At 43.0% G+C, this 25,071-nt stretch overlaps 1 protein-coding gene across 1 annotated transcript in view; it reads right to left on the bottom strand.

Moving 5' to 3' along the window:
* Positions 1 to 9,403: 9,403 nt before the first annotated feature.
* Cwh43 (cell wall biogenesis 43 C-terminal homolog) overlaps positions 9,404 to 25,071 on the bottom strand; it is a 71,201-nt gene continuing 55,533 nt past the window's right edge. Inside the window, exons 13-14 of the mRNA XM_045161239.1 lie at positions 18,897 to 19,052; positions 9,404 to 9,482 (exon numbers count right to left, since the gene is read on the bottom strand). Of these exons, the coding sequence (XP_045017174.1) occupies positions 9,404 to 9,482; positions 18,897 to 19,052 (235 nt within the window). The remainder of the gene's footprint in view (positions 9,483 to 18,896; positions 19,053 to 25,071) is intronic.

Raw genomic sequence — 25,071 nt, forward strand, 5'->3', positions numbered from 1 at the left:
CCCATAGTTTGTTAAAGCACAGTAGGGTTGAGATAGGACTGAAGAATTTGCATTTCATTTTTATTGATTTTTATTGTTTGTTTTTTTTAAGAGAGCAAGAGTGATAGCAAAAGAGAGAGAAAGAATTGGTGTACCAGGGCCTCAGCCACTACAATCAAACACTAGATACTAGCGCCACCTAGTGGGAATGTGTGACCTTGTGCTTGCCTCACCTTTGTGCATCTGGCTTATGTGGGATCTGGAGAGTCCAGCATGGGTCCTTAGGCTTCGCAGGCAAGCACTTTAGCTGCTAAACCATCTCTCCAGCCCTTTTCCTTTCTGTTTTTTTTTAATTCTTTTTTGAATTTGCATTTCTAACAAGTCCCTAGATCTCCTTTGAGAGCCATTGCTGCAAAAGTAACCCACAAGCAGACATCCAAAGTATTAGAATACAGGGGATAAAATAGTAATTCTACTGAATATTTTTTTTTTTCTTGCATCCTAGAGATCTTGGGCAGATTGAGAAGCAAGCGGGGTTTTGAAAACCATTACACTTAACCTGAGGCACACACTAGATTCCTGACCAGAGAGGCCAGCTATGTAGATGGTTCAGTAAGGCAGACAAAGAAGGGCCGCAGACAGGCCCAGCTCCTGCTCCTTTTGGCACCCCTCCCCCCTCCCCAGTGCCATGGCCCTCTGCCTTTTCTTCTTCACCTAATTCAGCCTTCATTTTTCTCCCTTTATGATAACAGCCAGCATCGCTTTTGAGTAATGCAATCCAGCGCGTCTGTTGTTCCCTTCATGGAAATTCTAGCCACTGTAAGTGCATGCGCTACTTGATAGCCACAAAGCAAACGGGGGAAAAAAAGAAAGAAAGAAATGTTCTGAGTGAACAGCGCTTTGATTGAACCTGAATTGGCCGTAACTTTGAAGTCCTGGCCCTGCGTAAGTGATGTGCTTTTGCACAGCCTCTGGCAGGACGCTCTCCCTCTCGCAGATGGTCAGATTTCCAGGTATTCTGCGGTGCTTTGGGCCATTTGGTGAAAAAACGAGGCAGTAAATAAAGCAAACCTCGGAGCTTTGAAGGAGAAGGGAGAAGTATTTGTAAAGATCGAGAGCAGGAATTTAAATTTCTGCCAAGAGGCTCTGCCTTAAGAATGAAGGGACATTTCCTTTGATATTCTGAGATAAAGGGACATGGAAACATAGTTTATTAGTAAGGGAAAAGGGCCTCATGCCACAGATAACCACAGGATTTCCTACCGCCAAATCTGAGAAACAGAGCCCATGTCTTGTGTTGGGAGGTGCTTCTGCAAAAAGCTGTTTGTGCCAGGCATGGTGGTTCAGGCCTGGAATCCCAGCCTTTGAGAAGCTAAAATGGGAGGCTTGTGGTGAGTTCAAGGTCAACCTGGGATACATAATAAGTTCCAGGCCAGCCTGTGAAACCCTGTCTCAAAATAAACAAATAAATAAATAAGAATAAGCTATTTGTATGTGCAAGAAAACAAACTGCTGGAAAAAAATGTGATGTTGCTTTTATTGGACAATGGACAAAGTCTTAATTTAAAAACCAGATACTGAGGGACTAATTGGTTATTACGGTCACAAAAGGCTTCATACTTATTTCTTCGCCCCATAGCCATTTGCTGCCTACCTTCCGCCCCATCAGCCACATAAACAGTGCTCATATTTAAGTGGTGGGAGCTCCTTGCTCACTCAGAACTCAAGGTAATCTTCACACAGCAGCAGACACTGACTCTCGTACCCCCAACTCCTATGGAAAGGGTCTCATTTCCACTGTCGAAAGGCCCGTAATAACAAGGAGAGAGAAGAACCAGGGGAATGTGTCAGACATAGACACATAAGGACCCATTTGTCTCCTTCATGGTGCTTAGCACAGGATCTTTTTTTTCCAGAAAGAGGATTCCCACTGCTATCCCGTGTTGAGCACTGTTCATGTCGGTTCCCTTTGCTGGGACAAACACAAGACCAGAAGCAGCTTATAGGAGGAAAGGGTTTATCTCATGCTTACAGATTCCAGGGTGTTGCAGTCAGATTCACATTGCTGGCAGAAACCACCCGACCAAGAGCAGCTTTTGGGGGGAAAAAGGGGGGTTTATTTTGGCTTATAGGCTTGAGGGGAAGCTCCCCAATGGCAGGGGGGAAATGATGGCATGAGCAGAGGGTGAACATCACCATCCCAGCCGGCCAATATAAGGTGGACAATAGCAATAGAAGAGTGTGCCAAACACCGGCAAGGGGAAACTGGCTATAACACCCACAAGCCAGACGTAATAATACACTGCCTCCAGGAGGCATTAATTCCCAAAAATCCATCAGCTGGGGACCTAGCATTTACATGCATCTGGAGTCCGTTCAAAGTGGCTGGAGGCCCTGGTGTACCCATTCTCTCTCTCTCTCTTTCTCTGTCTCTCTCTCTCCCATTCTCTCTCTCTCTCTCTCTGTCTCTCTCTCTCTCTCCCTCTTTCTCTCTCTGTCACTCTCAAATAAATAAACTAAACTAAAGAAAGAACTGGGGCTGGAGAGATGGCTTAGTTGTTAAGGTGTTTGGTTCTAAGGGAGAAAACGCACTTCATTGGCCCCTACTGTATAGAACATGCTGTTATGGAGGTCCAGTGCTGCACAACTGAGACCATCAACTCACAGAATGTGAGGCAAAGTTTTACTGGGTAAAAAAGAAAGAAAAGAGGGCTGGAGAGATGGCTTAGTGGTTAAGAGCTTGCCTGTTTAGCCTAAGGACCCTGGTTCAGGCTCAATTCCCCAAGACCCATGTTAGCTAGATGCACAAGGGGGCGCACGCGTCTGGAGTTCATTTGCACTGGCTGGAGGCCCTGGTGTGCCCATTCTCTCTCTCTCTCTTTCTGTCTGTCACTCTCAAATAAAAATAAACAAAAAAAATTTTTTTAAAGAAAAGAAAAAGAAGAAAGCCTAGTATACAATGCCTGCACCCCAGAATCTCAGAGTACAGCCCTGAACTGTTTGGAGTGTCAGCTTTTATAGAAAAAGAAACAGGATGGGAGTTAAACCATAAATCACAATTCACACATGACAGTTACAGCCATAAAAGTAAAAAAAGGGACTTGTAAACAGCCCTGTTGGTCAGTTACAGGAAGCGCCAGGGGGGTTCGAGGCAGGCCTGTGACCAGGAGTCCCGCTTATCTTAAGGAGTTTGCTCCACAATGCAGGCCCCAGGTAATGTTATTCAGACCAGCAGAGCCTCCTGTTCACCTGCCATTAGCTAAATAACTGTTTCATTCCATCCTTTTATGAGCTCCTACAAGGAAGTGACTTCTATTTTTCTCTAACCTAAGTACAAAAGAATGTAGAGAAGCCGGGCATGGTGGCACATGCCTTTAATCCCAGCACTGGGGAGGCAGAGGTAGGAGGATCACAGAGTGTTCGAGGCCATCCTGAGACTACATAGTGAATTCCAGGTCAGCCTGTGCTACAGTGAGACATTACCTTAAAAAAAAAAAAAAAAAAAAAAAAAAAAAAAAAAAAAAAAAAAAAGAAATGTAGAGAAATATAACATTTTGCTCACTTTACAATGTAACTTCGGGGAGTCTAGTGGCCTGACTGAAGGGAAGCATCCCATAGCTGTCATGTGCAGCCATGAAGTGTCATGGAAGTATGGGAGAGGAGACAGTGGTCACCACCACGTAGGAAAGGTGGTGCTGGTGTAGCTGTCACTGAGTCACTGAGAGTCACACTCAACCCACGATCCTTCTCACAAGTTTAACCTGTAAACATCTGTCGCACTCAGGTTCGCATTGCTGGCAGAAAACACCCAACCAAGAGCAGCTTGTGGGGAAAGAAAGGTTTATTTTGGCTTATAGGCTCCAGGGGAAGCTCCACGATGGCAGGGAAAATGATGGCATGAGCAGAGGGTGGACGTCATCTCTTGCCCAACATCAGATGGACAACAGCAACAGGAGAGTGTGCCAAACACTGGCAAGAAGAAGCTGGCTGTAACACCCATAATCCTGCCCCAACAATATATGGCCTCCAGGAGGTTTTAATTCCCAAATTGCTATCAGCTGGGGACCTAATATGCAGAACACCTAAAATTACGGGGGACACCTGCATCAAACCACCACATTCCACCTCTGGCCCCATAAATTGATGACCATACATGATGTCAAGTGCAATGCATTCGTCCAACTTTAAAAGTCCCCATAGTTTTGTGGTGGTGGTGGCTGTTGTTGTTTTTGTTTTTCAAGGCAGGGTCTCACTCTAGCTCAGGCCGACCTGGAATTCACTCTGTAGTCTCAGGATGGCCTCAAACTCACAGTGATCCTCCTTCCTCTGCCTCCTGAGTGCTGGGATTAAAGGTGTGCACCACCATGCCCAGCTGTCCCTATTGTGTTTAATCAACCCCATTGATATTCAAACATTCACATAGACCAAGATCTTTTAACTAGGCCATAAAGTAAAAAAAAAAAACATAATGGCACCGAATAAAAATTCACACTGCAAAAGATGGCATTGGGCATAGCAAATAAATATTAAACCAATACAAGATTTAAAACAACAGGGGCAAACATCAAACTCTGTAGTTCCAAGTCCAACAACTCTAGTCATTGACAAATCTCCAAGTCTAATAATTCTAACCAATGACAAGTCTCTGGAGTTCCTATTCCACCCCTCCATCTAGGCTACTCACAGTCCAGGAAAACTTCATCTAGTGCCAGCAGCTCTCCTTGGCAGCTATCTCATAGTCCTGGCATCTCCACTGGGTCTCCACTGCAACCAAGGGGTCAACCTCATGACTCCATTAGGCTCCTCACAGGTAATTCAAAAAGCTTGCTTCACACTGCCCATGGCCATTTCCAAAATACAAAACCATGTTGCAAATTTGATGATTCTCTTCCCTGCATTTGTTATACTACATAATACCAGGTGGGTTGCCAATTTGTTAGTCCAGGGGAAATAAAACTGACTTCAAAAAATAGGATACTCCTTTAGTACTCGAGCCTCTTCCAAAGAGTCTACATTCTTCCTGTTCTCCTGATGTAGGTCAGCTGGTCTAATCTCAAAGGTTATAATCTCTTTTACAATTGCAGTTGAACAGGTAGCACTTTTGGCCCAAAGGTTTCTTTCTTTATTTCTTTTTTTGTTATTTATTTATTTAGTTGAGAGCAGCAGACAGAAAGAGAAAGAGGCAGAAAGAGAGAATGGGTGCACCAAGGCCTCCAGCCACTGCAAATGAACTCCAGACTCATGAGCCCCTGTACATCTGGCTAACATGGGTCCTGGGGATTCGAGCCTTGAACCAGGGTCCTTAGGCTTCACAGGCAAGCACTCAACTGCTAAGCTGTCTCTTCAGCCTCTTTTTTTTCTGTGCTATATTCCTCTGCTCACACTAGTCCATTTCTACACTTTGCAACCCTGCACAAGTTCTCAGGACACAGCCATAACAGCAAGCCTCTCACACAAAGTGCTTCTAGCCCAGTCCATGCAAAGATCTTTCTCACAATCCATAGTTCTTACTGCCTTCAGGTCCTTCAACTCTGACCAGAATAGTCCATCAAGCTGTACTTACAGCACTGCAAAGCATCTCTTAGGCCAAGGTTTCAAATCCTTCCACATTCCTCCTGAAAATCAACTCCAGAGGGCCAAAAGTTACACAATCAGGTTTCTAGCAGCAACAATTCCACTGCTGTGTACTAACTTTACTGTTGAAGTCAGGTTCACATTGCTGGCAGAAAACACTTAACCAAGAGCAGCTTGGGGGAAAAAAAAAGAGGGGGGTTATTTTGACTTATAGACTCCAGGGGAAGCTCCATGATATCAGGGGAAAATATGACATGAGCAGAGGGTGGACATCACTTCCTGCCAAACATCATATGGACAAAGCAACAGGAGAGTGTGCCAAACACACTGGCAAGTGGAAGCTGGTTATAACACCCATAATCCTACCCCCCAAAATATATGGCCTCCAGGAGGCTTTAATTCCCAAATTACCATTAACTATGGACCTAACATTCAGAGCACCTAAGTTTATGAGGGAACACCTAAATCAAACCACCACAACATTTTTGCCCTACTTCCTCTCAAGAAGGATTTCAGGCTGCCTGAGTCTTTTAAGCAGTTCTTCCAGTCAATCAATAAATCAATTTGCTATTTTAAGCATTAAAAAGCAAGTTATGAGCTGGCACAGTGGCGCATATCTTTAATCCCAGCACTGGGGAGGCAGAAGTAGGAGGATTTCGATGAGCTTGAGACCATGCTGAGACTATATAGTGAATTTCAGATCAGCCTGAGGTAGAGTGAGACCCTACCTCAAAAAAAAAAAAAGAAAAAGAAAAACAAGTCATGGAGCTGAAGATGAAGGTGCTTGCCTGCAAAGCCTAATGACCTGGGTTTGATTCTCCAGTATCCACATAAAGCCAGATACACAGGGGGTACATGTACGTGGAGGTCATCTGCAGTGGCAGGAAGCCCTGGTGTGCCTATATTCTCGCTCTCGGTTGCAGTCAGGTTCACATTGTTGGCATAAATCACCTGACCAAGAGCAGCTTGTGGGGAAAAATGTTTATTTTGGCTCAAAGACTCGAGGGGAAGCTCCACAATGGCAGAGGAAAATGATGACATGAGCAGAGGGTAGACATCATCCCATGGCCAACATAAGAGAGACAACAGCAACAGGAGAGTGTGCCAAATACTGGCAAGGAGAAACTGGCTATAACACCCATAAGGCTGCCCCCAACAATGCACAGTCCTCAGGAGGTGTTAATTCACAAATCTCCATCAGAACACCTAAATTAATGGGGGACACCTGAATCAAACCATAATGTTCTGTCCCTGGCCCCCATAAACTGATAACCATCCATGATGTAAAATGCAATGCATTCAGTACAACTTTTAAAAAGTCCCAATACTTTTTATCAATACTAATGATGTTCAAACATTCCCATAGTCCAAGATCTTTTTTAAAACATATTTTATTGATTTATTTAACAGAGAGAGAGAGAGAGAGTGGGTACACCAGGGCCTCTAGCCACTGCAAACAAACTCCATATACACACGCCACCTGTGCATCTGGCTTACATGGGTCCTAAAAAGTCGAACCAGGACCCTTTGGCTTTGCAGGCAAACACCCTAATGGGTAAGCTATCTCTCCAGCCTAGTCCAAGATCTTTTAACTGAGCCATAATACCAAAAAATCCACACACAAAAAAACACCTGTAATGGCACAGAATAAACACACTGCAAAAGATGGCATTGGGCATAGCAAAGAAATATTTAGCCGATACAAGATTTAAAACAACCAGGGCAAACATCAAACCCTATAGCTCCAAATCCAACAACTCTAGCCAGTGACAAGCTTCCAAATCCAATAACTCATCCTCATGGTCCCATCGGGTCTCCACGGAGGCAATCCTGCTTCACACTGCCCACAGCCATTTCCAAAAGATAAGACTGCATTGCAAACTCAATGACCTCTCTTTCCTTCATTTCTTATGCTCCACAATACCAGGTAGGTTGCCAATTTATTTCTATTGCCCCAGTGCAGGTAAGCAGTTCATGTAAAGATTTCATTTTTTTCTATGCCGTATTCCTCTGTTCACACCAGTCTGGTTCTACGTAAAGCAACCCTGCACAACTTCTCAGGACACAGACATAACAGCAAGCCTTTCATACAAACTGCTTCTAGCCCAGTCCAAACAAAGCTCTTTTTCACCCTCATAAGCCAAATCTCACAGTCCATAGTTCTTACTATATTCAGGTCTTTCAATTCTGACCAGAATAGTCCATTAAGCTGTACTTACAGCACTGCAAGGCATCTCTTAGGCCAAGGTTTCAAATCCTCCCAAATTCCTCTTGAAAATCAGCTGCAAAAGGCCAAAGTCACACAGTCAGGTGTCTATCAGCCAGTGACAGCACTCTTTGGTACCAACATTACTGTTGCAGCCAGGTTTGCACCCCCAACAATACACTGCCTCCAGGAGGCATTAGTTCCCAAATCTCCATCAGCTGGGAACCTAGAATTTAGAACATCTAAGTTTATGGGGGAAATCTGAATCAAACCACCCCTATCTCTCTCCTCTCTCTCTGTCTCTTTCTCTCTCCTCTCTCATTCTCAGATGAATAATGAATAAAATACCAAAAAAGTAACTTTAAAATTATTTTACCTATCCAGTAAGACTTTCTTACATTATCACATACTCTTAAACTCTGTCTCTCTGTCTCTGTCTCTGTCTGTCTCTCTTTCTCTCTCTCCCTCTCCCTCTCTCTCTCTCTCTCTCTCTCTCTCTCTCTCTGTGTGTGTGTGTGTGTGTGTGTGTGTGTGTGTGTGTGTGTGTGTGTGTATGCATATGTATGAGTGTCCATGTGGGGGTAGGTCAAAGGACAACCTCAGATAACTTCCATAGGAACACCTTCTACCTTTTTTGAGACATGTTCTTTCACTGAACCTGGAGGTCACCAATTAGGATAGACTGACTGGTCATCAAACCCCAGGGATCCTCCTGCCTCGATATCTCCAGTGCTAGGATTATGAATGTATGCCATCACACCTGGCATTTAAAAAATATCTATTTATTTATTTATTTATTTATTTATAAGCAGAGAGAGACAGAGAGAATGAATGCAGCAGGGCCTCCAGCTGCTGCAAACAAACTCCAGATGCATGCCCCACTCTGCGTATCTGGCTTTATGTGGGCACTGGGGACTTGAATACAGGCTGTCAGGCTTTGCAAGCAAGCGCTTTTAACCACTGATCCATCTCTCCAGCCACAACACCTGGCATCTTTATTTTTATTTATTTATTTTTGTTTGTTTGTTTCTTTGAGGTAGGGTTTCACTGCGCAGGCTGACCTGGAATTCACTACGGAGTCTCAGGGTGGCCTCAAACTCACGATGATCCTCCTACCTCTGCCTCCCAAGTGCTGGGATTAAAGGCATGTGCCACCATGCCCGGCTACACCTGGCATCTTTATATGGGTTCTGGGGATCAAGCAGGTTCTAATTCTTGTGGGACATCTCCCCAGACCATATATATCATTTTTAACAAAAAAAATTTATGAAAAACAATTGAGATAAATGCTTTTTATTAAACAACATATTTTATAAGTCAATGGAATTTCATCCCTTTTGAAAATTGAGGTTTTCATTAAACTCTTATTTTTTAATATTTATTTATTAGAAGGAGAGACAGAAAGAGGACATTTGGATATTCCAGGACTGTCTCTAGCCGCTGCAAACAAATTCCAGATGCATGCACCACTTTGTGAAGCTGGTGTTACATGGTACTGAGGAATTGACCCCAAGGTGTCAGGTTTTGCAAGCCAGCACCTTTAACCACTGAGTACCTCTCCAGCCCAAAACTCTTCTTTTTTAATCTCACACTTTTTTCTTACACTTGCCCAGGCGATGACTTCTTGCTTTAAATATTAATATTTCATACAAAGTATTTGGGAGTATTCATATGAAAATGATGATTGTTCTCATAATTATGTCCTTCTTTGTAGGATCCAAATCTAAAAGATGAAATGATTGACATATGAAAACTATGTTAAAAGGTATAGTCTTATGTGCAATTTCAACCATAATTTGCTGAGGTCTTACCTATGATAAAACTTAAAATGATGCAGTCAACTTATAAAACAATGAACTGAAAACCAAATGAAACAGAAATAAAAAGGAGCCAGGCGTGGTGGCACATGCCTTTAATTCCAGCACTTGGGAGACACAGGTAGGAGGATTGCCATGAACTCTAGGCCAGCCTGGGACTACAGAGTGAATTGTTACAGGTTGTTACCATTGTTACAGTTTAGGCTAGAATGAAACCGTACCGCAAAAAAACAAAACAAAACAAAAAAAAAAAGGAACAAAACAAAAATAAAATAAAAAGGAACTGGGCATGGTGGCACATACCTTTAATCCCAGTACTCGGGAGGCAGAGGTAGGAGGATCGCTGTAAGTTTGAGGCCACCCTGAGAATACAGAATTCCAGGTCAGCCTGGGCTAGAATGAGACCCTACCTTGAAAAAACCAAAAATAAATAAATAACTAAATAAAATAAAATAAAAATAGACCCATGGGAAAGACAGATTAGAAACTTAACCCCAAGGCTCTCTTCCATTACTATGGCTCATTTAAAAACACAGTGCAGGGCTGGAGAGATGGCTTAGTGATTAAGGCCCCAGGTTCGATTCCCCAGGACCCAAAACCAAATGCACAAAGTGGTGCATGTGTCAGGAGTTTCATTTGCAGTGGTTGGAGGCCCTGGAGGGCCCATTATCTCTCTCCCCCTCTTCCTCTCTCAAATAAATAAATAAATAAAAATTAAAAGCACAGTGCTTAGGAATTATTAGCTTATAATACTGCTGAAAAATAAGTCTTTTTTTTTTCTATAGCCCTGAGATTGAATGCTCTCTATATCACAGGTAAAGGGATCACAATATCTGAAAGCCAACTGCTGTTGCCTTTGCACATGTCTAAAATGTATCTTAGCTTGACTTTTCTAATTCATCTACAAAGGCTCATGTGTTGCACATATCCATTTTTTTTTTAAATTTTATTTTTTCAAGGAAGAGTCTCACTGTAGTCTGGGCTGACCTGGAATTCACTTTGTCTTCTCAGGCTGGTCTTGAACACATGGCAATCCTCCTGCCTCTACCTCCCGAGCGCTGGGATTAAAGGCGTGCGCCACCACATACAGCCATTTTTCCTCCTGTTGTCCTTTTTTCTCTCTGCTGATGGGTCACTCACCACATGGCCCTGGCTGGTGTGCTGACAAACCAAAGTCTCTGGAAGCTGAGGCCTGTCAGGCAAGTGAGGCCATGGATGCCCTCTTCCTCATTAGCAGACACAATTTCTATCAAACCTCCACAGTGTAAGAGATGGGAGATCTATTTATTCTATCCTCTCAAGGCCACAGTGGTAAGGAATAGTAAAATGCTGTAGAACCTTTGACTCTGTTGTTCCAAATCTACAACTAAATCCCAAAGAAGTAACCAAGGAGATTCCCAAAGATACAATAAGAAGTTCTTAGAAGACCTTTTGTAATAAATTAGAGAATGAATGCACTAAGTCAACTAAACTACATGCTTAAAAAAAATTTTTGTTCCTGAGACTCCATAGTGAATTCCAGGTCAGCCTGAGCCACAGTGAGACCCTACCTCAAAAAAACAAACAACAAAAAAATGTTTATTTTTATTTATTTATTTGAAAGCAACAGACAAGAAAGAAAGAGGCAGAGAGAGAGAGAGAAAATGGGGGCGCCAGGGCCTCCAGCCCCTGCAAACGAACTCCAGACACGTGCGCCCCCTTGTGCATCTGGCTGACATGGGTCCTGGGGAATCGAGCCTTGAACCAGGGTCCTTAGGCTTCACAGGCAAGCGCTTAACCGCTAAGCCATCTCTCCAGCCCCAAACTACATGCTTTAAGAGCAAATATGGGGAAAGGAACTTCGTAACACATGACTGGGATTTTACAAAGCTTCACAGATAGTATGAATTTGGGGATAGATATGCATACATAGGGGCTTCCTACATTTACAAAATTGGGAAAATAGAAGAGGAACAAGTGGGGAAGAGGAACACAGTCAGCCAGAGCAGGAGGAGGACAAGAGAGGTTAATGGGAGGTGAATAGGATCCAATACAGTACGTGCAGGGGAGACACTGTCACAAGAGACAGAGGAGATCATTAATGGCAAAGGGTCAACTCATTAATGCAACATAGCAATTATACATCCATGTGCACCCAACATCAAAGTGCCTAACTATATGAAGGAAATTACAAAAAGATTCATTAGTAGTAAAGGACTTCAATATTCTTTCAACAAAGGATCCAGACCAAAAAAAAAAAAAAATTAATGTGGACAAAGTGGCCTCAACTGAACACTATACTTCAGACAAAGGAACTAATAAACATTTATACAGATAATATTCCATCCAACAGCAGCAAAAGGAACATTCTTTCAATCTCACATTGAATATTTTCTTTTTTATTTAATGTATTTGAGAGAGAGAGAGAGACAGGTAGAGAAAGAAAGAGAGAGGGAAGGTGGGAGGGAGAGAATGAGCACATCAGGACTTCTACCACTGCAAATGAACTCCAGATTCATACGCTACCATGTGCATCTGGCTTTACGTGGGTATTGGGGACTCAAGCCCAGACCCTTGAGCTTTTCAGGCTAGTGCCTTAACCACTGAGCAATCTCTCCAGCCCCTCACACTGAATAGTTTCCAGATAGATCCTATGTTAGAACATAAAACAGATCTTAACAAATTCAAGAATACTTTAATTGCGCCAAGTATCTTTTCTAACAATAGTATGAAATAGGAAGTCAGCAGCATACATAAAATTGGAAAAATTGGGGCTGGAGAGATAGCTTAGCGGTTAAGGGAGCTTGCCTGCAAAGCCAAAGGACCTTGGTTCGATTCCCCAGGACCCACATAAGCCAGATGCACAAGGTGGCGCATGCATCTGGAGTTTGTTTGCCATGGCTGGAGGTCCTGGTACGCCCATTCTTCCCATCATTCTTTCTCTCTCTCTCAAACAAATTAAATAAAAGTAAAATATATTTCAAAAGATAAAATTGGAAAATTTACAAATATTTGGAAACTAAACAGCACACTCATGAAAGACCAGTGTCAAAGAGGAAATTAAAGAGACAGTTCAGTCCATACAGTGCTTGCCATACAAGCATGAGGCCTCGAGTTTAGATTCCTAGCACCCACATAAATGCCAGGAGGGTGTGCTGGCCCACCTATAACATTCAGGAGGCAGACGGGGGATCCTTGGGGCATCCTGGCTGGCTAAACCAGCCAAAGCAGTGAGCATGGATTCAAGTCAGAGACCCTGTCTCAACAAATAAGCTGAACGATCAAAGAAGGCACCTAATGCCAACCTCTGGTCTACAAACACACATGCAAACATGAATCCACACATACACCCATGAAAACACGAATCCACACATCATATACACATGCAAAAATAGTCTTGACATGAATTAAAATAGAAACAAAACACACTGAATTTAGGAGATATCACAAGCATTTTTAAAAAAATTTATTTTTATTTTTATTTATTTATTTGAGAGCAACAGTCAGAGAGAGAAAGAGGGAGAGAAAGAGAGATAATGGGTATGCCAGGGCTTCCAGCCACTACAAACGAACTCCAGATGTGTGCGCCCCCTTGTGCATCTGGCTAACGTGGGTCCTGGGGAATCGAGCCTCGAATCGAGGTCCTTAGGCTTCACAGGCAAGCGCTTAACTGCTACGCCATCTCTCCAGCCCACAAGCAGTGGTCAACAAATGTCTGAATTAAGAAAAGGAAAGAGGAAAGTGGGGGGGGGGAGGGAGGGAATTAACATGGGATATTTTTTTATAATCATGGAAAATGCTAATAAAAATTTAAAAAAAAATAGAGCCAGGTGTGGCAGCACTTAAAGAGGCTGTGAGTTTGAGGCCACCCTGAGCCTACATAGTGAATTCTAGGTCACCCTGGGCTAGAACAAGACCCTACCTTGAAAAACCAACAACAAAAAATTAATTAAATTATTTAAAAAAAAATAGGACAGGAGAGATGGCTTAATGGATAAAGTACTTGTCTGCAATGCTAATGGAACCAGTTTCAATTTCCCAGTACCCACGTAATGCCAGAGGCACAAGGTAGCAAATGCATCTGACTTTGTTTGCAGTGGCTAGTGGCCTTTCATGCTCATTCTCTCTCTCTATCTGCCTCTCTCTCTCATAAATAAATAAATATATATTTTTTAAACCAAAAAAAAGAAAGGAAAGGAAAGAGGGCTGGAGAGATAGCTTAGCAGTTAATGCACTTGCCTGCAAAGCCTAAGGACCAATGTTCCACTCTCCATGTTCCACATAAGCCAGACACACAGAGTGGTACAAGCGCTCAAGGACATGCACACTAAGGGGCGCACACGTCTGGAGTTCAATTACAGCAGCTGGACGCTCTGGCATGCCATCTTAATCTCTCTCTCTCTCTCTCCCTCTCTCTCTCTTTCTCTCTGTCTCATTCTCATTCCCACTCTCACTCTCTTGCATTAAAAAAAAAAAAAAAAAGCCAGTCTGTTGGGGCTTTCCTCAAAGAAAAGAAAAGATTTCAAGGAGTCTAACTTTATATTTTAAGAACCTAGAAGAAAAATAAACCAAGAGTCAAAAGCAGGGAAAAAGTCAAGATCAGAGTAAAAACTGATAAAAGAATGTAAAAATCAATGATCTATGACAAATCTTTAGCTAGATTACAACAAAGAGAAGTCTCAAAAAGATAAAATTATCAATGAAATAGGAGACATCACAACTGATACCACAGAAACAAAAGATTTTCAGAGATGACTAAAAATAATTGCACACTAACCCTGAATAATCTAGATGCAATGGATTAATATGTAGAAATGTATAACCTAATAAAACTGGATTATGAAGAGATGTAAACTATGAACAGTTAAGGAATGCGCAGGGAGATTTAATCAGCCATCCAACGCTCCCCAACAAGAAATCAGCCCAAGACCTAATGACACTGGTGTCATTTATGTAACATTTATAGAAAAATTAAATCCGGCCCTTTTCAGACCCTTCCAGAACACTGAAGAAGGCATAACTCTTGTGAGTGAATTTTGTGGGCTGGCATTATCTTGATACAAAAGCAAAGGGCCTGAAAAGATAATGTTCAGAAGAAGATACCCAAATGTACATGAAAAAAATATTATACATTATTAATCAGGGAAATGTAAAATAAAAATCACAGAGAGAGAGAGAGAGAGAGAGAGACTACTGTATAACACCAAAGCAGAAGAAAGGCTATGAGGAGTGGGGAACAAGGTCAAGGCTGGAGAGATTGCTCAGTGGTTAGAGGCACTTGCTTACAAAGCCTGATGGTCCAGGTTCGATTCCCCCATCTCCCATATAAACCAGATGCACAAAGTGGCACAAATGTTTAAAGGTTGTTCATAGTAGCAAGAAGCCCTGGTGTGCCTCATACTTTTTCCGTCTCTCATTCTCTCTCTCAAGTAAATAAATAAAAATACTTTTTTTAGTATATTTTTAAGGGAGGGCTACAGAGATGGCTTAGCAGTTAAAGGTGCCTGCTTGAAAAGCCTCATGGCCTGGGTTTGATTTCCCAGAACCCACATAAAAAAAGTCAGGTGCACAAAGTGGTACATGGTTCTGGAGTTCATTTGTAGAGGCAGGAGGCCCTGGTGTGCCCATTTTCTCTCTTTCTCGCTCTCTCTCTTTCTCTTTCTCTATTTTCAAATAAATAAATAAAATATTTTTTTAAAGACTTAGGTTTCTTATTTTAAAATAGAAAAGGCTAGGTGTGGTGGCGCACGCCTTTAATCCCAGCACTTGGAAGGCAGAGGTAGGAGGATTGCCATGAGTTCGAGGCCACCCTGAGACTACATAGAGAATCCCAGGTCAACCTGAGCTAGAGAGAGACCCTACCTCGAAAAAAAAAAAAAAAGCATATTCAAATATCAACAACAAAAAAATACATAAATAAGCATGACCACAATGTCCGAAAACTTTGGGATTTGAATCTAAGAATACACAGGTTAGAAGAAAGAGCCGAGATAAAAAACCAGAGGCATAAAGAATATATCCTGTGAAATTATGATAGATAATTTCTGGACTCTAGAGAAACAGACACCCAAACACAAGATCATACAAGATGATCTGTAAGGCATGTTGACTGCATGCAATAATAACATATGATTGAAACAACTCAGAGCAGATCTGAAATGCTCTGGCCATAATTTTCCAATGAAAATTTGAATGTCATTCTTCGAACTAACTGAGTGGAAAAGCAGATCTCATTCAGTCACAGTTGCCTTGGCTCAACAGGCAATTGTGGGTAGCCAAAAGTATTTTATTTGGATTTCAACACATTCCTCGTCTATAAGGAATAAAGAAAAAAGTACATCTTTTCATCCAAGATTTTCTACCCTCCATTTAAGAAGTCATTTTAATCAGCAAACTTTTCACACCTACTGTTACCACCACAAACACCACAGCTGCGATGTGAACGCTTGCTGGGCATGCTTCTGAGAAATTTCTGTGTCATTTGACCCTCCAGTCGTCTTAGGAGGCAGAGGCCACTATTGTCACCAGTTTTAGCTGAGAGACCTGGGGCTAAGCAAATGGCTTACTCAGTCCCTGGCAGTAATACAGAGCCTGACTCGGGGAACTATGTTCCACTTACACAGAGCAAGAGGAGCACAGCAATGGAAAGAAAGCAAGACTTGCTCTCCTGACATCCACTGCCTACAGTTAGTTTTTCTCATAAGGGGAGACAAAGATGGAAAAACGTGTTTGTTTGTTTGTTGCTCCTGATAAGGAAATCTGAGGGCTGGGGAAATGGCTTAGCAGTTAAGGTGTTTGCCTGTGAAGCTTAGGGACCCCAGTTTGATTCCCCAGGACCTACGTAAGCCAGATGCACGAGGGGGCACATGCATCTGGAGTTCGTTTGCAGTGGATTGAAGCCCTGGTGTGCCCATTCTCTCTATATATATATCTGTGTCTTCCTCTCTCTCTCTCAAATAAATAAATAAAATATTTTTTTTATAAAAAGAGAAATCTGAGAAATTTCCTCAGCTACTAACTGGAAAGGTACTAGAGATCTCACATGACAATAATAACTTCCAGGACATGTTCAGGGTTTGATTTTATGTGGAAGATCCATCTCATTAATTACCCATGACAAGAATCACATACTCCAAATCCTATCTGCCTACAAATAGAGTTTGCAGGTAATCACTTTTAAAAAACCAAGCAAAAACAAGATGGGTGTGGTGGCACATGCCTTTAGTCCCAGCACTCAGGAGGCAGAGGTAGGAGGATTGCTGTGAGTTCGATGCCACCCTGAGACTGCATAGTGAATTCCATGTCAGTCCGGGCTAGAGTGAGATACTACCTCGAAAAAACAAACAAACAAGTAAAAAAAAAAAAAAAAACCTAAGCAAAAACAGAACAAAATTTGGGCTGGAGAGATGGCTTAACAATTAAGGCATTTGCCTATGAAACTTATGGACCCAGGTTTGATTTCCCAGTATCCACATAAGCCAGATGCACAAGGTGGTGTATATGTCTGGAGTTTGTTTGCATTGGCTACAGACCCTGGCATACCCATTCACTCTCTCCATCTGCCTCTTTCTTTCTCTCCCAAAATAAATAAAATATATATTGTTTAAAACTGACCAGGGTTGGAGAAATTGCTTAGTGGTTAAGGCACTTGGCCTGCAAAGCCCAAGGACTCATGTTTGATTTTCCAGGTCCCACTTAAGTCAGACACACAAAGTGACGAAAGCACGCAAGGTCATACATGCACACTGGGTGGCACATGCGCCTGGAGTGCGAATATAATGGCTGGAGGCTTTGGTATGCCAGTTCTCACTCTCTCTCTCATTAAAAAAGAAAAGAAAAGAAAAGAAACTAACCAAAATGAAATCCAGCATTTTGTTTTTGTTTTTTGAGGCAGGGTCTCACTCTAGCTCAGACTGACCTGGAAATCACTCAGTAGTCTCAGGGTGGCCTCGAACTCACGGCGATCCTCCTCCCTCTGCCTCCCCGGTGCTGGGATTAAAGGCGTGCGCCACCACGCCCGGTTGAATCCAGCATTTTTTACATGATACAATATCTTCAATGCACTTCTAACTGCACATTAGAATAACCTGTGTGAGAATTCTTTAAGCCTCAACCCTAGGCGTGGCTACATAGGGTCCTGATGAATTGATCTGGACTGGGCGAGTTCAAGTGATGGCTTTTATTTTTTCAAATATTCTTTGGCTGAGCCCAAAGTGCAGCAAGCACCGAGAAGCCCGCCGACCCCACAGAGCTAAAGGCCCCCTTCCTCCTTCCCAGCGCTGACGTGAAGCCGGGTGCAGTTCACCTCTCCCACCCCGAACTTCCTCATCAACGACACAGTGGAGCCCAGCCAGTGACAATGCAAGAAGGATCTAGAACACGGCTAGCTGGGGTGTGGGAACACGCAGATATTTACCCCTGTGATGATGCTAATAGTGACGAAGCTGATGATGGCTGGATGAAGATGTTGTCACCGTTACCACCGCTGCTGATTGTAAGGAAGCTGATGGAAGATTTTGTTTTTTAACCTGAGGCCATAACTTTCTCCAGTTCAGAAACCAGAGACCATGATTTCTACCCAAACCGAATTTTGTAGTTTCTTTTTAAAAAATCTTATTTTTATTTATTTGAGAGAAAGAAAAAGAAGCAGAGAGAGAGAGAGAAAGGGCATGCCAGGACCTCTTGCATGTGCCACCTTGTGCATCTGGCTTACGTGGGTGCTGGGGAATTGAATCTGGGTCCTTTGACTCCACAGACAAGCACCTTAAACACTAAACCATCTCTCCGGCCCAGAACTTTCTAATTTTTACCATGGGTTCCCCATAAAAGTCCAACAAGTCTCTAGAACCTACCACAGTTTTTTTTTTGTTTTTATTTATTTATTTATTTGAGAGCGACAGACACGGAGAGAAAGACAGATAGAGGGAGAGAGAGAGAATGGGCGCGCCAGGGCTTCCAGCCTCTGCAAACGAACTCCAGACGCGTGCGCCCCCTTGTGCATCTGGCTAACGTGGGACCTGGGGAACCGAGCCTCGAACCGGGGTCCTTAGGCTTCACAGGCAAGCACTTAACCGCTAAGCCATCTCTCCAGCCCTGTTTGTTTTGTTTTTGAGGTAAGGTCTCACTCTAGCCCAGGCTGACCTGGAACTCACTGTGTAACCCCACACTGGCCTGAGACTTGTGCCAAATCCTCCTAAGTGAACCTTGCAAGGGCTGGGACTAACGGTGTGTGCCACCATTCTTGGCTCCTACCACAATTTTTAGTTCATTTTGAGGAACGATCTGGATTTTAAAGGGATGTGATACCTTATTGATGTAGCCTATAGCATAAAGGAACTCACCTGGGATTGAAATGAATTTTCTTGGGAACTTCTCTGTGATCTATGACCACTCTCTGGTTATCTCTATAATTAGCAGGATCATCAGGGATCCTAAATTTGGCCATCTGAATTTCAGAATCACTCAGTCCAGCATGAGAAATTCTTGCATAGCCCAACCTGGAACAGAAGTAGGAATAGTTTGTAAAGGTTTTATTAAAAATCTGATGAATGAACAAAGGCCAAGGGTTAATCTCAAAATTCAAAATATAATAGATAACACCCCGATATTATTAAGCTAGTTTTCCACTTCTAACTTGACTAAGATTAACATATTTATTACCTTAAATATTAAAAGAAATTTTGCTTTAATAGGATAGTAAATGAATAAGGGATATGTACCTAGATAAAATTAACTCCACTTAGCAGACACTACTCCACTTTTGTACAGTAATGAATATTTTGTCTATACAAATTGCTTTCCATATAATAATGTTTTGAATTAATAGCAGGATCTCATCAGAATGACAAAAGCGCATGCGAAAATGTTCTTACCTTTAAAAACCTAAATATAAAAGCCAGGCAAGGTGGAGCATGTCTTTAATCTCAATACTCAAAAGGCTGAGGTTGGAGACTTGCTGTGAGTTTAGGACCAGCCTGGGCTATAGAATGAGTTCCAGGTCAGCCTAGATTAAAGTGAGACCCTGCTTCAGAAAAAAACAAACAAAAATCCAAATACCACTTGCATATTTTCTGGCACACTTGCTAGCCTAAAGTCAACATTATTATATGTGTGATAAAAAACTCCACAATCCTGTTTTGGCTTAGAGTGTTCAATTTGCTGGCAAAGTTGAAATAGGTTCTTTTTTTTTTTTTTAATTTTTATTTATTTATTTGAGAGCGACAGACACAGAGAGAAAGACAGATAGGGGGAGAGAGAGAGAATGGGCGCGCCAGGGCTTCCAGCCTCTGCAAACGAACTCCAGACGCGTGCGCCCCCTTGTGCATCTGGCTAACGTGGGACCTGGGGAACAGAGCCTCAAACCGGGGTCCTTAGGCTTCACAGGCAAGCGCTTAACCGCTAAGCCATCTCTCCAGCCCTCTTTTTTTCTTTTTATTGTTTTTTTTGAGGCAGGGTCTCACTCTAGCTCAGGCTCTCCTAGAATTCACTATGTAGTCTCAGAGTGGCCTTGAATTTATGGCGATCCTCCTACCTCAGCCTCCTGAGTGCTGCAATTAAAGGCGTACGCCACCATACCTGGCAAAGTTGAAATACTTTATACATGTGATCCACATAGTTCTTCCTGAAGCTCTCAGATGGAAAAATGGGAGAGTCACAACAACCAATAACTCATTTTGATTTATTTATATTTTGCATCTTAAAATAAAAACAAACAGGGCTGGAGACATGGTTTAGTGGTTAAGGCATTTGCCTGTAAAGCCTAAAGACCCAAGTTCGATTCCCTAGGACCCATACAATGCAGATGCACAAGGTGAAGCCTGTATCTGGAGTTTGTTTGCAGTGGCTAGAGACCCTGGCATGTCCAATCTCTCTACCTGCCTCTGTCTCTGTCTCTCTTTCCAATAAATAAATAAATAACATTTAGAAACCAACAACACTGCATCAGTTTCAGTCACTTAACAAAAGATGTACAGCCTTGTTCTAGGTACTGGGGACAAATGGTAAACAAAATGAAGTCCTTGCCATCTCCAGTTTTTTGCTGTAGTTAGAGAAGATAAATTAAATGAGTGTGGATATGTACCATCTACACGGTGGTGACCATGGGAGAAACGCACAGAGGGCAAGGAGTCTCGGGTGGCAGATACTGCTATTTTATGACGATGGTCCCATATAACTAACTCCCTGAAAGGGATCACTGGAAAAGCAAAATGGAATGAAAATTGAGGGAACAAGCCACACAACTTCTGGAACGCTGGTGTTTTCAGGGAAAGGAGTGACAAGCAAAGAGCTTTGAGATGGAAATGGGCTTGGTGTTTGGGGAACCAGTTCCACCAGGACTGGAGTGATGGGAGACGTGAAGGGGTGGACTTAGGGTGGATAACACAAATCCTTCCTTGTGGGCCCTTCGGATTCTGTCTGTGAGTGAGATGGGAATCCACCAGAGGGCTTCAGGCAGGGATCTGCCATCACCACAGTAAAGAACAGCCTTCATGGAATGAGTAGAAGCAGGGAGACCTTTGAAGAGGCCATTGCCATAATTGAGGTACAAGACCATGGTGACTGCAGCCAAAGAAGTATCAGAAGGAGTCTTGAAACAAAGCTTTGATTCCCCAGGACCCACGTAAGCCAGATGCATGAGGTGGCACATGCATCTGGAGTTCATTTGGCGCAGCTGGAGTTCCCTGGTGCACCCATTCTCTCTGTTTCTCTCTCTACCTCTCCCCCTCTCTCTCTCCCTCAAAAATAAATAATAATATACAAAATAAAACCAACAAAGTGAAATAGACACAACCCACAAAATAGAAACAGAATCCTGCAGTCAGAGCAGGCAGAGACAGCAAGTCTATCGACCACTGAGGACAGGAGGAGAGCAGCAAGTGAGCATTAGCTATGGATTTGTGCTGTCGGACAGGGAAAGGTATTCCTCTATGCTCACGAACTGTAACTCCACGTAATTGGCTTAGGCCACTGTCTCTGATAAATCTAGGTTATCTGTTTCCCAGATCTCTGAGATCAAAGTTCTAAGCTGTTTCATGGACACCACTTCAAGGATATTCCTTGTCCTGGAGGACAAACGATGTGACAATATAAACCTCCCACTAAAAATAGGAAATCTGTATTTTTATCCAATTAGTTTTTCATACCTACCAAGTGAGAGCAGTAAACTGGGCAATTGAGACCAAGCACTAGACAGGTAAGTACAAGGAAGGACCTATGTACCCATGACAAGGAGGTGGCTATGTCTCACCCAAGGGTGGCGTTTTCAGCAGACAGACATTAACCTGGCTTTGATCTTTGAGGTACAGTCCCTAGATCTTGGGGAATATGTAAATGACTTTTATTTAAGCCACCCATTTTATGATATTTTACTAGGGCAGCCATGGTAGATAAATGTGTATGTATGTATGTATGTATGTATGTATGTACATATATATGAAACTACTTGCCATTTTGATACATAGGGAATGGTATAAATATATATGTGCTATGTAGCAGTTAGTTTCTCATTACTGGGGAAAAATACCTGAGCAGAAGCAGTTTATAGAAGGAAAGGGCTTATTTCAGCTTATGCTTTTGAGGGGAAATGCCCATTGGTCGGAGCAGACAGCCAGCGTCACACCTTCACACCAGCAGAGAGCAAGCAGAAAACTGCAAAGGCACCAAGTGAACATGAACTATAACACCCCAAGACCTGCCCCCTAAAGACACACCTCCTCCAGCAAGGCTCCACTTTCCCAAAGGCGCCACAAACTTCCCAAATAGTTGCCACCAACCAGGGACCAAATAATTCAAACATGTGGGTCTGTGGGGACATTTCACAGTGACTGATAATAACAGTAATTTTGGCAATATGAAACAATTATCCACTTAATTCAGTTGACATGAAAAATTTCTTTCTAGGCCTGGAACGTGGCTGAATAGATAAAACTGTGCTGCTGAAGCCTGGATATGTGAATTTGGATTGCCAGACCCCCATGTAAAAGCAGGAAGCAAGGGAAGTCCAGAACATCTACGGCAAGAAGACAGACACAGGCAAGGAAATCGCCTGGAAGCTCACTGACCTGCTAGCCTGGCAAATGAAGTGGTGGACAAAAACCAGCGAGGCACCCTGCCCCAAACAAGGTAGAAGACAAGGACTGGCCCCAAAATTACCTTCTGCCCTCCACATGCAATGGCACCCATGAGTACGCATTCATAGACATATGCATACATACATATTATTCACATACACACCCACCCAAAATAAATCAATCAATAAATAGTTTATTAACATTCTGATATCCCATTAAAACAAATACTTTTTTTGTTCATTTATTTATTTATTTATTTATTTGAGAGTGACAGACACAGAGAGAAAGGGAGAGAGAGAGAGAGAATGGGCGCACCAGGGCTTCCAGCCACTGCAAACGAACTCTCCAGATGCACGCGTCCCCTTGTGCATCTGGCTAATGTGGGTCCTGGGGAATTGAGCCTTGAACCGGGGTCCTTAGGCTTCACAGGCAAGCGCTTAACCACTAAGCTATCTCTCCAGCCCAAAGCAAACACTTTTAACAGAGAATCAAACAGAATATTTTGTTTGTTTGTTTGTTTTTGTTTTCTGAGGTAGGGTTTCACTCTAGTCCAGGTTGACCTGGAATTCACTATGTAGTCTCAGGGTGGCCTTGAACTCACAATGATCCTCCTACCTCTGCCTCCCGAGTGCTGTGATTAAAGGCGTGCGCCACCACACCCAGTCCACTCTCATCCCTTTCTATGATGATAATGATATCGTGCAATTAGATATCACCTTTGTCATCCACCTTCCCTCTGCAGGGAAGGGGTCTTCTGGGCTGTGGCTTACTGGGAAACATGGTGTCCGTTGTTCCCATCAGTAGCTGCAGGATGACAGGCTACAGAACAGGAACACCAAAGAGGGTGACTCAGAACCGAACTGCCCTGCCATGCCCACTGGCACCATCGCTGGCTCTGTGGTTGTGGGACATCCCACGAAGGAAGCCATTGTCTTCCGTAAACACCGACCACAGATCATAGGATGCAAGGTTACGCAGGGGGCATCAGTTCAATGCCAGCCACTGTCATCAAGCAGGCAGTGCCACGGTGCTTCTAGGGAATGCACTGTATGGACGCAAGAGAGACTGGTCCAGAGGACCCATCTTACATGTCCATTCCAGGGTACCACCTTGTTCCTGGAGGCATCCTGTCAACTACCTCCAACCTGCTTCAGAAATAACAAGATGAAGCCAGGCATGGTGGCACATGCCTTTAATCCCAGCACTCAGGAGGCAGAGGTAGGAGGATCACTGTGAGTTCAAGGCCACCCTGAGAATACATAGTGAATTCCAGGTCAGCCTGGGTTAGAGTGAGACCATACCTTCAAAAACTCAAAAAAAAAAAAAGAAAGAAAGAAAGAAAGAAAGAAAGAAAGAAAGAAAGAAAGAAAGAAAGAAAGAAAGAAAAGAAAAGAAAAAGAAATAACAAGGGGAGCCCATAAGGGTCAAGGAAGCTGTGCTCTCCACTATGAACCCCACAAGTGAAGGGATCTGTGTACCAACCCACTGTCTATACATCTGGGGGTGACCTCTTGGCTACCTCCCTTGGGATACCTCCATCCCACTTCATTCCTAACACACTGGCTTCCTCATCATTTCCTAAGAACACCCAGCACTTTGCTTTCCCCGTTTCTGTTCCCTTAGCCAAGTGCCCATGCAGGATTGGTTCATTTCATTCAGGATGCCCCCAGACATTCTGTGGAAGCCAACACCACCTCCTACGCAGTGGGCTAGATTTTCATTCTTATTGTTACCTGCCACACTCTATCATTCCTTCCTTGCTTATGTTCTGTCTCCTTTTATCAGAATGTAAGTTCTATGATAATCAAGAACTGGGGGGTCTGGAGAGATGGCTTAGTGGTTAAGGTGTTTGCCTGCAAAGCCAAAAGATCCCGGTTCGGTTCTCCAGAACCCATATAAGCCAGAGGCACAAGGGTACACATGCATCTGGAGTTCGTTTGCAGTGCCTGGGTGCCCTGGTGCGCCCATCCTCTCTCCCTCTCCCTCTCCCTCTCTCTCTCTCATTCTCTGCCCGCCCCTTCTCTCTCAAATAAATAAATAAAGTAGCCAGGCATGGTAGTGCATGCCTTTAATCCCAGCATTCAGGAGGCAGAGGTAGGAGGATCACCATTTGAGGCCACCCTGAGACTACATAGTGAAATCCAGGTCAGCCTGAGCTAGAGTGAAACCCTACCTCAAAAAAATAAATAAATAAATAAATAAATAAATAAAAATATTTTTTTAAAAAAAAAAGAATTTTGTTTTGCTCCTATAATGTCCCCCAACTACCTACAATGCCTGGCACATAATAGATATTTAATAAATACTTCTAGAATGAGCAAACGAATGGAGACTTTATTTGCTTGGGTATTAAATGGCTCCCCACTTTACTTAAAGAAAGCCTGCCTCCAAAGCTACCGGGGGTTACACAGAAACCAAATGAGCTTAAAGTCACACCCAGGACTGT

This window comes from Jaculus jaculus, chromosome 11 (genome assembly GCF_020740685.1).
Source record: "Jaculus jaculus isolate mJacJac1 chromosome 11, mJacJac1.mat.Y.cur, whole genome shotgun sequence".
NCBI lineage: Eukaryota > Metazoa > Chordata > Mammalia > Rodentia > Dipodidae > Jaculus > Jaculus jaculus.